The 14,015-nt window shown below is 35.4% G+C and overlaps 1 protein-coding gene across 2 annotated transcripts in view; it reads right to left on the bottom strand.

Annotated features, from left to right (window-relative positions):
* Positions 1–1,689: 1,689 nt before the first annotated feature.
* LOC148954988 (ecdysone-induced protein 78C-like) overlaps positions 1,690–14,015 on the bottom strand; it is a 199,551-nt gene continuing 187,225 nt past the window's right edge. For both annotated transcript variants that reach the window (XM_089099588.1, XM_089099597.1), the window contains exon 10: positions 1,690–7,569. In XM_089099588.1, the coding sequence (XP_088955714.1) occupies positions 7,375–7,569 (195 nt within the window). In that variant the 3' untranslated portion in view covers positions 1,690–7,374. The remainder of the gene's footprint in view (positions 7,570–14,015) is intronic.

The raw sequence follows: 14,015 nt of genomic DNA, 5'->3' as shown, positions 1-14,015 counted from the left end.
TATAAGGGGGACGTTTTGTATGTGAAAAAAACTAAACAAGAGGAGGAGAGGGGATGAGAGAAGTCAGAGGGAAGGGAGCAATTATTTGCCAGTCTTCGTACATTTATGGCTCGAAAGTATCGTGTGAATTTAGGTAAAATTTAGAATAAATTTCACATAAAATATAGGATTTTCATGGCGTATTGAAGAAAATAATGGACACATTTTATAATTCTCAAAATGTATGAGCGTAGTACCGAGAAGCCTGGAGTAAATTCTGTCAAATAATTTTGGGACTAGAAACCCGCCCCTCCTTTTTTTAACGTCTCTGGCTAGGCACATGGAACCCAGTTCTTAATTGTCTTTACTTAATTGTAATCTTACAATATAAATCAATATAATTGAGTCGTAGGTTACGATGGAGAACCTATTGAAGATTACAAATATGATTTTTGAAAGAGGGAAAGTACCTGGTGATTTTAGAGAAAAGTTAATCGAACCAATTTATCAGAAATGTGAAAAAATTTGATAATTACAGAGGCATCAGCTTGATTTCTGTACGAAGCAAATGACTTATCATGATGATACTTACTAGACTAAGAGACAGTGTAGATTAAGTTTTGAGAAAAGAACAGTTTGGTTGTGGGAAGGTGACTGCGGTTCAGATTGAGAACCTGTAGACAAGGTTTCGCGAGAAGAACCGCGTGGTTTTAGAAAGGGTGGGGGGGGGGAGGATACATCTACCGATTTTTAACTTTTAGAACAATAACTTTGATCTGTCTGAATCATCACACCTCTTTAGTAAAAAGTTTTATAAATTAAGTACAGGTTCAGCTGATAGAGAAGCTTTAATGAAAGTCTTATTCTTCTATGGCGTAAGTCCTATCCATATATAGTCTGCCAGATGAATGCATTAAAGTGATTAGTGATTGCGGGAGATTAATATTGCTGCAGTTAAGGTGGGAAGCGGGGTTAGAAGTTGGTTCAGTGAAGAATCAAGATGCAAATGATTCGAGTGCCTTAAATAAAAAATTCAGCGATATGAAATAAATTTTGAAGTTTTGATCGTTAGGAGTCCAGGAATAGATTTGAAAATTAAGATTAAGAAGACTAAGTTGCTTAGACGACAGATAAATGAGGGTTAAGAAGAGATGTTAGGCAACGAAAAAAATCAATCAAGTGAATAGGTTAACTTACCATGGTAGTGCTATTAGTAAAGATGTAAGACTAAAGTCAGGTATTATTGTGAAGTGTGGCCACTTCGAAATGCTGAGGTATATTTGTGAAATTATTTCCAATAGAATTGCCTAATGACAGTTTTAAGTACTCATTTAACTTGGAGTAAAGTTGTAAAAAACGCAACAATTATCAAAGAGTAAGTCGTAAGAAAAATGTATTTTGATCCCACTTTTCAGGGCTCCAGGCCACGTTTTAAAGATGAAGGATGACAGACTACCAATTATTGTGCTTTTTGGCCATCCATTTAAGGTGAAACAGAAGCAAGTTGTCCCCAAATGGAGAGGAAAGAAGTCATAATAAAGGATTTGGGTGAAATTAGAACTAAATGGGAGGGAGCAAAGAGTGAACCTTTGAATTTATTAGGGTGGAGTAGGAGCGTGCAGAGTTGTGTTGGTCTCTGGCGGTTTGGCGCTGAAGTGGTTCGTTAATAGAAATAGTGGTACCTAACCGACCGTTTAAAAAAAATGTAGATCTAAAGGTAGTATTTTACTCACGCTGCTTAAGGAAACACAATAATGTCACTTAATAAATGATTAAGCAAGACATATACAATTGAAATCAAATATAAACATGTCAAGTATATAATTGACTTTTGCTATCTGAAAAAAGTCGAAACTTAATCAAACCAACACCCCCTTATAAAATCTGGACCAAAAGATAGATTTCTAAAATATAAAACAATATTAGATACTTGCTTAAATTGCTTAAATGTAATGTCAAAACCTTAACTAGCTATCTTAACGTATCTGTCGCAGTGACTGACCACATTAGAGGAAAACAAGATCCATGAAGTTCAATTGACAAATTGCCAAAAAAAAGTAAAAGAACTTGAAAACCTTGAAATCCATATTACATATTCTATTATTTTAGACACTTCTGTTACAAGTACCTTAAATAGTTACTTTAATCAAAAAGCCAGTTGCGACCTTTGGGTAAAATTTGGTCATTTTGGTTGTCACATATTGTCACACTGCATGCAAACTTATAGGACGGGAAGCGAGTGCTGAGTTTTTGTTCTATTAACTTTCCTATTTTAGTTTTGAGAATTAGCTTAAAGGTATTTAGTTTTTCACTGAAATATAAAAGTTCCAAAAGTCTAAGATTCACACATATTTTAGACACCAATGTCAGGTTTGCATTCAGTATATACTACTCTTTTTTATTTTTTTTATGCCTATTTTCTTCCATCATAGAAAGATAGTCCCTACCGATCCCCATACATATCCTCCGTGAGATATTAGTCCAGATCGCAGCCCCTACTCCATAAAAACTACACCCCTTTGCGTTAAATATTTGTCAAATGCTAAATCTCCAGTGTTTTAATTACAGCACCGTCTTCCAAAGCACACTCAAGATGAAGGTTGCAGGTGGATAGTAACACTTCCCAGTAAGGGGTGCCAGCCAGAGTATAGAAACCTCCCAAAATATGTGACAACCTCACAAAATATGTACAAGCTTTACAATCACCGCCCAATCTAAAAAAAGGAGATAGCTACTATTTTATAGCCCATTGACAAAGATCGGGTATATCTGGGTATGGATAATGGTAAAATAATACTGAGTCAGGATTCCTAATGACTAGCTATACTCACAGTGCAGATTGCTCATAGTAAAAAATTAGCAGCCGCATTTCCATACTTTTTCTCTTAGATCGTTGGTATATGTATCAGGATAGTCTACAAGAAATGATAATCCTTCTGCCCCTTAAATAATTGAGTTTGCAATTTACACAGTTTTCATTTGAGACAAAGCTTTTTTGTCGGGAATCAAGCACGTCCTAGGAGGGGTGCTAGGCCACTCTCTCTAGTTAATACATGGATATATGAAAACAATTCAACTTGTCCGTGTTTCTACAAAATCATGATAGTGACTGAACAGAAAGGGCTCGATTAGTAACATAAAATCAATAAAAATAAATGGCTTAAATAGCTATAATTTAGTCCAGATAAAATTTAAAAGTGAAAATAAAATACATAAATATAATAACCACACACGAATGAGGTAAACAGAGTCAACTGAGCAGGATGCATGGAATTCAGCTCCTTGCATAGCACGAGAGAGAAAAAGATTCTTTTTAATTATAGCACAATAATGCACAACCATAACATATTTTACTAAAAACTAAATATATTTCAAAAAACTATAACTAAGGCAGTAATGATTCAAAAATGGTAAAAACAGTGCGTAACAAGAGGGTGGCTGAACTTGAAAGCATTCAAGAGGCCTCTTCGGTTTTAGTAATTCAAAAGGTCTTATGTGACATTTTAACAGCCCACCTCCTTAAAACAAGTTCTATTTTAGTGGTCCAATCCACTCTCTCATATTTTATAGGATTTTCAGGATGTTTACAAGTTTCTTTTTTTTCAAGTGCTGTTTCTTTATAAAAACAGCATTTTTTACGAATTTTTGCTTTCTCTAAAATCTTTTGTCTTTACTCAAGAAAATAGTAGGGAAATGCAGCTTTTGATATAGAAACTATTTCAACCGTTTCTTAATTGCCTGGAAAAACTTTCCTTAGATAAGTACCTGGTCTTTAATAAATACAAAACCCATTTTCCGCTTTTCTACTCCAATGTAAGATTAATATTGAGTAATTTGACGCCCTTTGAGTTACAGCGACTAATAAGAAATGCCACTGATGGATGAAAATTCGGTACTGTTTTCGTGACTTACACTGGTTTTCATATTGTTTTTTCTTTATTTGGCAAGTAACTCTAGAGCTCCAAATGACCGAGCATGCATCAATTAATGGAGAAAAAATTAACCTTTATTCGCTAAAGCAGTATATAACCAAGCGTTGCTAGGTTGTTCTTTTGTTTTCTTGGAAAACGTGACGTACACGGCAGAAGACCAATACCGAAATTTCATCCTGGTATAAGAATAGATGATTTAGAGTTTCTAAAGCTCTAAATAAATGTGAAAAAGAAAATAATTTCTTAAATTGGATTTTATTTTTTCATTTTGAGAAATAATTTAAAGAAGTAAAAATTCATGCCTTATATATTCTTAGTTTTGAGAGAGTATGGCATTTGTTTTCTTTTGTTGTTAATCTAAGCTATTGAAATGACATTAGTTGTTTATTTTCTACAATTTATATATATATATATATGAAAAAAATGCTTATAGGTTTCTTCTGAAAGTTTGTAAGTTACAAACTAAGAATTTCATCAAAGTCCAGATCTATATATCATAAAATGTGTTGAGAGATACTACACGCTCTAGAACAGTGTGAACAGTGACGATCTCTTTGTTCTGAACAGAGAATCAACGACAAATGACGAGACATTAATAAATTTTATATTAAAATTTAGTTTTAATTTAAACTAAATTTCATATTAATAGGTAAGTAACATTATAGGACATAGTCAGACAAGTACGCAGAATTTTTTCTAGGGGGGGGGAATAATAACTAAATAACTTTTATTTGATAATTTAATAAGAAACGCCCAGATATTGAGAAAAAATAGGGATTTTTGGAGGAAACGGGCCCCAAGGCTCTCCCTTCCCTTCGTACGCCTCTGGACATAGTAATGGTTATAGGACAGCTAACCTTTTGTTACGCAACTGTGTAGAGGGTTATTAACAGTCAATCAATACTATTCCCATCAATATAAATGGCACAGACATTGCTTAAAATCAAACTGATATTGCACAACTAAACTAGCTACATATAATAAGGGGGGACGGTTACATTTCCTGACTTTCAATATTTTTCACGTCTTGCTCTCTAAGCTTGTTATAATAAGATAAATTACAAATAACCTTTTCTCAGGGAACTACCCCACGTTCCCCCGTCAAATTATGCACAAAATCATGTTTAGCGCAGTTTCGGAGTAAGGGTATCTCAATACCAAAGTTTATGAGACAAACAAGACCTTCTTCTAAAATATGGATGACCTAGCGTGAATCTCTAAGATCGGAAATTTCACCCATTGGAAATAGAAAAAAGGGACAGATAATTTGTTGTATTTAGGTATGAAACTATCAGCATTTCAACCTCTGGAACTCTTTTTAAATATAAACTAATATAATTTAAATATAGTATAAATCAATAATATGCTATTAGCAAAAAATATAACTAACTTAAATTTTAATGCGATGTTATTGCTCTCATATAGAGAATCTCTGTTGTTGATACACCTTTATTAATGGTTCTGTTTCGTCTTTTCCAAGCTCCAAGTATGAAAAATTAGTTGTATTTTATAATTAAGGTTCTAGTGTACAATCACTCCTACTCAGAAGGAAGCGCTTCACGAAGGATTTTCAAAGCCTTAGAGCTACTAAAAAGTTCGAGCTATTGGAAATTGATAAACTAGGAAAGTGATTTAATGTATTAACCATACAATACATATTTTGAAAATACATCCCAGTTCATGTATCCAGAAGAATGGGGGGGGGGGCTTAAAAAACTGCTCATGGAGTAGGGGGAGGGGCCCATGTCATACGATACTATCTTAAGTTAATCCCATTTTCACGCTCTGTTATGAAAGCAGGCGTTTAATCTTTCCGATTAGGCGCAATGTATGGCGATTAGGCGCTCTCTTACATTGTCACACATTTTTCTTACATTGTGCAGTTTTCTTACATTGTCTTACATTGTTTTAAAAACGATAATGTTTGATGGATGTATATATCTTAACTAGAATAAACATATAATATTACTCAATCTTAAACGTGTGCCATGTTAGAAAATTTACTCAATCACGTTTAGTTCATAATAAAATCAGTACAAGGTATGAACTTTATCCCATTCAGATTAAGGTAAACATGACTAGGTACACGAAAGAAGATTCTATACAGAACTTACTATGTGGAAAATACACGAAAAACTTTGCATATAAAATATGCAGAAGACCGAACGTTAAAGATACTTATAACTAAAACCGCTAGTTTAAAAACTACTGGTCTAAATTAAAAACCAAATTTCATCCTAAAAAACATTTGTTTTATTCCATAGCTTGGGGAACAGTTATTAACTATTATATAAAATTACTCAGAGGTAACTTGTTGTGTCATGTAGATAGCACGTAAATAGAGCCGTACCTATGGGTCCTAGAATTTAGAAGATAATCTTTTTTCATTAGATGCCATCTCTTCATTTTTCAGCTAGAAAGCCGAGGCCAGTAATTTCTGTCCAAAATAGACGGTGCATCATCTAAGAGTTTCAAGAATATATTTTTTTCAACCTTAAACACCCCCTTCCTTTTTGAACCCTAAATTACTTTTTTTTCATTGATTGATTTTTAACCAGACAAGTAAACTTAAAAACCGCGTGAGACAATGTCTTCAGTGTTATGGCCACTCATTGAGTCAAATTTATCTTTGAAAAAAAAAAAAATTCTTCATATTTTTTTATTTCTAGCCTTCTAACTTTAGCTACGGCCCCGTCAAAAAAAAGAAAGGAAAGGCGAAATAAAGAGCTTGGAAAGACATATAGACTTGGTTGTAGATTATAATTGAGTTTTGACTCCTTTTGTTTTCTTCATAAACGTAGAACTTAAACTGTTCCATTATATTAATGTACTAAGGAGTTTAATTGTAGTATTAAAAGTGTTAAGTATTAAATATTTTGGGTTAGGAGTTTGAAACGAAGGACATACACAAATTCATCTGACTATTTTCTAATTCTCTACCAGGGTGGGGAGAGGGGAGGTTGATACTAATCGAGTATATACTTTTTTTTTTACTCTTTTTAATTCCTTCATAACTCTAAAATGTACATTATCTCATTAAATTAATGTACCAAGTTTATTCGTGGTATCAAATATTTGATTTGGGTCGGAAATTGGAAAAAAAAATTGGAAAACATTTGGAAAACAACTTGGAATATTTGCAGCTTATAGGGGGCGAATATGTGACTAATTTACAGCTTACCAAATTTAGGTAGGGCCTTGTCAAAAAAAGAAAAAAGACGGAGTAGAAGCTTGGAGAGACATAGTGACACAGTTTTTTAATACATGCGAATTTCGATTGACTGCCTCCACCAAAACTACATTCTAAAACTTAACAAAACCATTTTGAATAAAATTCAGCAATAACAGCATCAAAATAAAAGGAAATAATAAAATACAAGACTAGTAAAAGAACCAAAAATAAATCAATAGCCCCCCATAAAAACTTAGAAAGTGGCTATTTTAAATACAATGAACAAGACAATCAGCTAGCAAGATCTTCTTCAGATCTTGGTATGTCGAACATTTCAGCATATAGTGGCGGCAAGGATATTCGTGACCATTTACTTCTAAACCAATCAAGTAGCATCCAGTATCGCTGGTTTAGACCCTGGACTTCATGCTTTCTTTGCATTAGCATTAGAGGAATTGAGCTGTCTGACATATGCGTCCGGCTAAGCTAAAAATATATAGTCACAATAAGTAATTATTACTTGTGAAGTGAGATTTGAAGCACGATCAGAAGTACGAAAGTATTCAACAGTATGGATAAACAGATGTCTGAAAAATCAAAAGTAAATAGAACACAGATATAAAAAAGAAGCCAATGCTAAATGTAATAAAAAAACATCTATATATATAATAATTGGCTATGTCAGCTTACTCTTGCTCTTTCACAACCCTGTGACGTCTTACACAGGAGATCCGAAGCTATTCTGTTTGTCTCTTTATGTAGTAAAGAGTCTAATACCATAGCAGCTTAACCATAGCAATAATAGTCTAAATCATAGCAACTTAAAAAAAAGGTAAAGTAAAAAAAAAGTAAGTATTACGGCACTAGACCCTTAAGGTCCAAACCGGCGGTGCTGATCTCCGGTTCGTGGGCCTCAGCCAGGAAGTGCAATGGGGGGCGGGGGGCCAGCCATCCTGTGCATCACTGTGTTGTTGTAGAAGTATTTTATTTTACTGTAGCACATATTCTGCTTTCGTAGTTTTTCATGGAGTTAATATTGCATATATATTTGTTTTCTTTTCTTTTTGATTTTTGACTCCTTCCTTTGTTTTTTTCTTTAAGTAACCAAAAGTTGAAAAATACTTCTTGAAAAAAAAAACTACGTAGTGAGAAAAACTTTTCATTTAAAAATTATTTGGGAAAATAACTATTATAAACGTTTATTGTAATATTAAAAACTTTTTCAAAAATACATTTTCGAGAATTTTGAAAATGAGCTTGAAACTCCCGAAAATAGAAACGGATTCAATTCAATTCAATTCAATTTTATTCGAATAAAAACATAACACAAACATCAATAACAATAAAGATCCTAGAAGATAACTTGTTAAGGACCAAAAGAAAAAAAAATTAAAGTACCACTGAAAAAAAAAATATAGCTTATGCCAGACAAAAATAGTGAAAACAGTCACGGATAATGGCAACAATTTTGTTAAAGCTTGTTTGTTAAAGCGCTGTATGCTGCAATTGCATGCAGACGTTTTATTGTAACCTATTATTTTTCTGCTTGTGCTGTAATGTGCTGTAATGTAAAATGAAGACTGTAGCTTATGCCAGACAAAAATAGTGAAAACAGTCACGGATAATGGCAACAATTTTGTTAAAGCTTGTAGGGAGTATGCTGCTCTATCAGTGACAGAGAAGAGAGTGAACTGGCAGTTTTTAGTCTTTTGGAAGATTTTGATGACAGGTTTGACTGTGATGAAGACACTGTTGCCATAGAATTTGTTGATCACACTCTCGACGACAGCATAGATGATATCGATAGTAAAATTTTCATCTCCCAGAGTTTTTGAGATGCTGCAGTCATACACTGAACCTGGTTGTATAAACAAAAAATAGTGAGCGAGCATTTGTTAATGTTTCATTTCAAAGACTTTATCAATCCTCCATTTCCAAATGCCAAAACATATGGAATGCGACAAATCATAGCACAAAAGCTGTCGACAAGCTTTTGGAAATTACTGGAAGGCACCCAGTCGTACCAAATGGTCCAGGCTGAAACTCTCTACATGATGCAGTAAAGCGTGTTGGAGACATATCTGATGTAGAAAAAATATCCAGTGCCTGTGATGAGCTGAAACTTTCAAAAGTTGAAGCTGGTGGAGAATGATCTGTTTAAAGAGTATGTGCTTATTACAGATCCATTGTGCTAAATGGCTACCTCAATCGGGTGACAGCAAATAGCTATGACTAGTTCACTGAAGGCTTTTCCTTCCAATTCCATTGAGAAAACATGCGAGAAGCGTTGATACAAACCACCTGGCCTCTACTAAAATGGCCTCTACTAATCTACTTTACCACCCTACGCCCTTGTTTCCCCAAATACATCCGATAAAAATTTTGAGGTAACTAGAGAAATTTTGGAAATTTGATCGAGAAATTTTATTACCTGACCCTTGAACTATTTTTAAGAAAACAGCTATCTCAAAAGTTTTATCTGATGCGTTTGGGGTAAAAAATGCGTGAAGGGGAGGCTAGCTACCCTCCGATCACTTTTGACTCTTAAAAAGTGAACTTTAACTTTCAATTTCCAATAAAATGAGCCCTCTGAAGTTTATACAAGCATCCCTTCCATAAGAATCATATATGCCCTCAGGGCATAACTTATAACGCCTGCCCCCGGGCCCTGGGGGCTTTGTGGACACCAGAGTTTTTGTTATCTGACTTAAACTCTTTTTAACAAAATGTCTATCTCAAGATTTTTTATCTGAATCAAAATATTAAAAAAGGGCGGGGAGGACTAGCTGGCCTCCAATCAGTTTTGATTCTTAAAAAGTAAACTAGAACTTTCAGTTTCAAATCAAATGAGCCCTCTTTAAAGTTTATACGAGCATCCCTTCTATATGAGCCATATGAGCCCCAGGGCATAGCTTACAACGACTGTCTCCGGGCCCTGGGGGTTATGTCGACACCAGAGTTTTTGTTATCTGACCTTTTGACTATTTTTAACAAAATAGCTATCTCAAAATCTTTATCTGATGCGTTTCAATTCAATTTTATTCAAGAAAAAACACAGACATCAATAATAATAAAGATCCTAGAAGATAACTTGTTAAGGACCAAAAAAGATAAAAATAAAGTAACACTGAAAAAAAAAATAGAATAATAAAACATGGCGAATTAGAGCAAATTTGTTAAAAATGGAAATATTAAATTATACTATCAAGTTTTGTTACATTTTTATACAACTGGCAGAAACTTGTGGCTAGTTCAACACTGGAGGGAATTTTGTTCCATTGAATAATAGATTTGTAAATGGGAGATTGCTGGGCAGCACTAGAAACACATTTAGGAATTTTAAAGGCTCTATTGGATGAACGGAGACAGTGGGCTTCCGAATTATTAATATTATAATAGGTTAGGAGTTAAGGTGGAAGATTATTGTGGAAAGCAGAGTAAGCAAGCGATAAATTTAGTTTTTGTATGATTTGATCAAGTGGAGCTATGCCAAAATCTGAATACAAATCACGAGTTGGATATAGACGGGGAAGCCAAAAAACTGCTTTAATGGCGCGGTTTTGGTCAAATTTGAGTTTTTTAGGGATGGACCGTTTTTTATGGCCCCAAGCTGATCCGCAATAAGAAAGGTAAGGAAAAATAAAGGACTGGCAGAGGGTAACTAGGAGTTTAGGAGGACAAAAATAATTAACACAGTTAATCATAGCAACTTGTCTCAAAATTATTGCTGTTATGTAAAAAATATGATCGAAATGGAAAGAATACCACACGAATCACCATGGTCAAAAATCCTAAATTTGAGGGGTTTCGATCCCCCATATATTGAAAAACAAGGAGAATCGCATTTTTAGATAGATAGATAGATAGATAATTTTATTCACCCACTCGATACAAAACCACAAATGGCACGAATGGAGTATAAAGAAGAAGAAAAAAAAAAAAAAAAAAAAAAAAAAAAAACAAAACTGAAAAAAAAAAAAAAAACTTTACGAAAAACCCCCAAAAAAAAAAAAAAATATTAAAAAAAAACACAAAGGACGAATTGCAATTGCCATAATACTATGCCCAAGCGACCCCAAAAATTCAGAACGACGTTTCGTCACAGCAGCAATCGGATCTGTGATACCGAACCTTGCAGACATCTTGGAATTTTTAACCCACGGTGGGGTATTTAAAAGAAATTTTGCATATTTGTAAAAAAGTGATCGAAGGTTTCTTTTATCACTAACACTAAATATATGCCAAAACGGTGATAAAGCCAGAAAGTGTGGGATCACCAGTGCATTATATAGCCTAGCTCGAATTTGTCGATTATAATTCGCTTTAGTTGAAGATAGCGCCCCGTAAGCCTTACGTGCCTTTTCTGCGAAATTACTTATTTGGCGAGCACGTGTAGATGCCATGTTATGACCTATAGGCATTCCTAAGTACATTATGGAGTCAGACAGTGGAACCTCTTGAGCACCAAATTTGACAGCAAGATCTATACAATCAGCATTTCTCCTATTGAAAGCAACAATCTCGCTTTTACTTGCATTAAAAGATAGGCCTATCTCTCTATAAGCATCATCTAGAATCTGAAAATTTTCATCAATACGAGACAAACATCTACTTAAATTAAAAATATCATCTGCGTAATTAAGTAATGTTACATCCAAACCTCGGAAAATGCAGCTCATTTGCACTAACTTTTGGGCCTCGAGAACACTATTATTATACAACCGGGGTGACGAAATTGCACCCTGCCTAAGGCCCTTTCTAACCGGAATAGCTTTTGGTAATACAATCGGCCCGTTAGGAGACGGGACTTTAACTTGGACTCGAAGCTTCTTATACATATCCCGAAAAGGCAAAATAACCGATCGGTCCACACCACGTTTATGAGCAGACACTAATAACTGGGGCTGTATCCCAGAATCAAAAGCACGTCTAACATCGTGACTCGCTAGAATAAGGGATTCATTCAGTTCATCAGCTTCTATTAATATATTAGCAAGAATATAATGGACGTGCTCGCGACCAACACCTTTTTTAAATCCGAACTGATTATCGGGGGTAGAACAATGAAAAGCAATATGATCTATAACTAGCAATTCCATAAGCTTACATAAAACCGGCGAAACAGTTATAGGGCGGTAAGATACGCATTCAAACGGATTTTTCCCTTTTTTCAAAATAGGTGTAATTACTCCAGTACCAAAAACGTCGGGAACGAGACCAGAATTAAAGATAATTTGGAATAGAAGCTCTAAATGACTCAGGAGACCAGCAGTACCATGTACAAGATGCAACCCACACAACTTGTCGACACCTTTCGATTGTTTCTTTTTTAATTTTGAAATTGCACGAATCAGATTAGGAACAGTTACTATGTAGCCAACCCCAGAACTAGGCAATTCCATGAACTTATCAAGTTCGACTTCATATTTATCTTCAAGATCTTGTTCGGGTGGAGAGAACTCAGAAGTAAAGTGGGACACCCAATCTTGCTCAGAGATCACAGGTTCGACACTATTCTGATCACCATTACGTTTAAGAAATCTCCACACAGCATTTGGATCATTACTTATCAATTGACTATGTTGATCGATCACTTCACATTTATGCTTAGACAAAATCTTAGCAAATCTGCGTTTGCTGAACAGCCGAACTTCATTTACGACACCTGATTTCGGACGACCACACTCGTTCCAGAGCCTAAGCCAAAATTTTGCACGACCACATGCTTCACTTAGAGCAGGGTTTTCGGACCACTTTGGAATTTCCGTTCCCACTCGGACTTTACGAATGGGGACCGCAGCGGCCTCGGCAGATAACAGTGCGTGAGATATTTCACTACAGTAGATGTTTAGTAGCAGCTGTTTCTCTTCATCTTGAATACATACACTCTGCTGTAGTAATTGGAACGGCACTTTAATCTTTGTGAGAATCTCATCCAATACGTAATGATAAGTAGCCAGGTCAATTTTACTCCAATTAGTTTTGATTTTCCACTTCTTTTCATTAGTTGGGGGGTTAGGAGAGGCAGGAATTACTCGAAAAGTGTTTATAATTGGATAGTGATCAGACGCGCTTACGCTCAGATCTACGTGCGAATTGCCGCAAGCTGGAGATTGGATGGAACTTAACATGAAGTCGAGAGATGAAGTCGAGCCTGAATTATGGATATAAGTAAAACACAGATCATTGTTAGCAAGACGAAGACCGTCACAGGAAGATAGGAGGATCTGTGCTCGAGCGTTAGACTCATCAGTCAAGTCACAGTTCACGTCACCAGCGACTATACATACAAGGCCCTGGCTAGAACAGCTGCCCACCGAACTCGATAGCTTACTGCAGGCTTCACTAAATTTTTTTTCTGATTTACTGTCTCTGTAGTCTGTTGGCATGTACACAGAGTGGATAACAGTTTTGTGCACCTTAACAGCAACAAAAAAGTCTGAAGATTTATACAGAATGGGATTTAACCTGCTGCTAACAAGAATGGCGATTCCACCGGACGGCCTTCCCCTGCCCGATGACTTTGCAGGAGTAGCAAATACTTTGACGCCATCGTTTAGCTCAAGCAGACTAACGGCTTGATTCGAGAGGAAGTGTTCCTGCACACAGAGTACATCATTATAACATAACAATCCTTCTAACAGTGGCATTTTATCAACCACTCCACCATTTAAGTTCCATGAAACAACCCGTATAGAATCACCGATCATTGTTTAGAAATTAGCTTCTGAGCTACTGGACATTGGAAGCTGTAGCACGGGTGTCGAGAAGAACCACACAGAGCGCATGTGGGGGCATTTTGGCATGGATTGTCCCGAGAGCTGGAATGATCTCCACCTCACTTTGAACATTTCGGGGGATCTACACAAGATTTTGCTGCATGTCCGTAGGACTGACAGTTGTAGCACTGCATCGGTAAGAATTTAAATTCT

The sequence above is a fragment of the Artemia sp. Qi Xiang Cuo genome, chromosome 2, assembly GCF_049724085.1.
Source record: "Artemia sp. Qi Xiang Cuo chromosome 2, ASM4972408v1, whole genome shotgun sequence".
Lineage (NCBI taxonomy): Eukaryota > Metazoa > Arthropoda > Branchiopoda > Anostraca > Artemiidae > Artemia > Artemia sp. Qi Xiang Cuo.
This window is presented reverse-complemented; position numbering and strand designations above follow the sequence as displayed.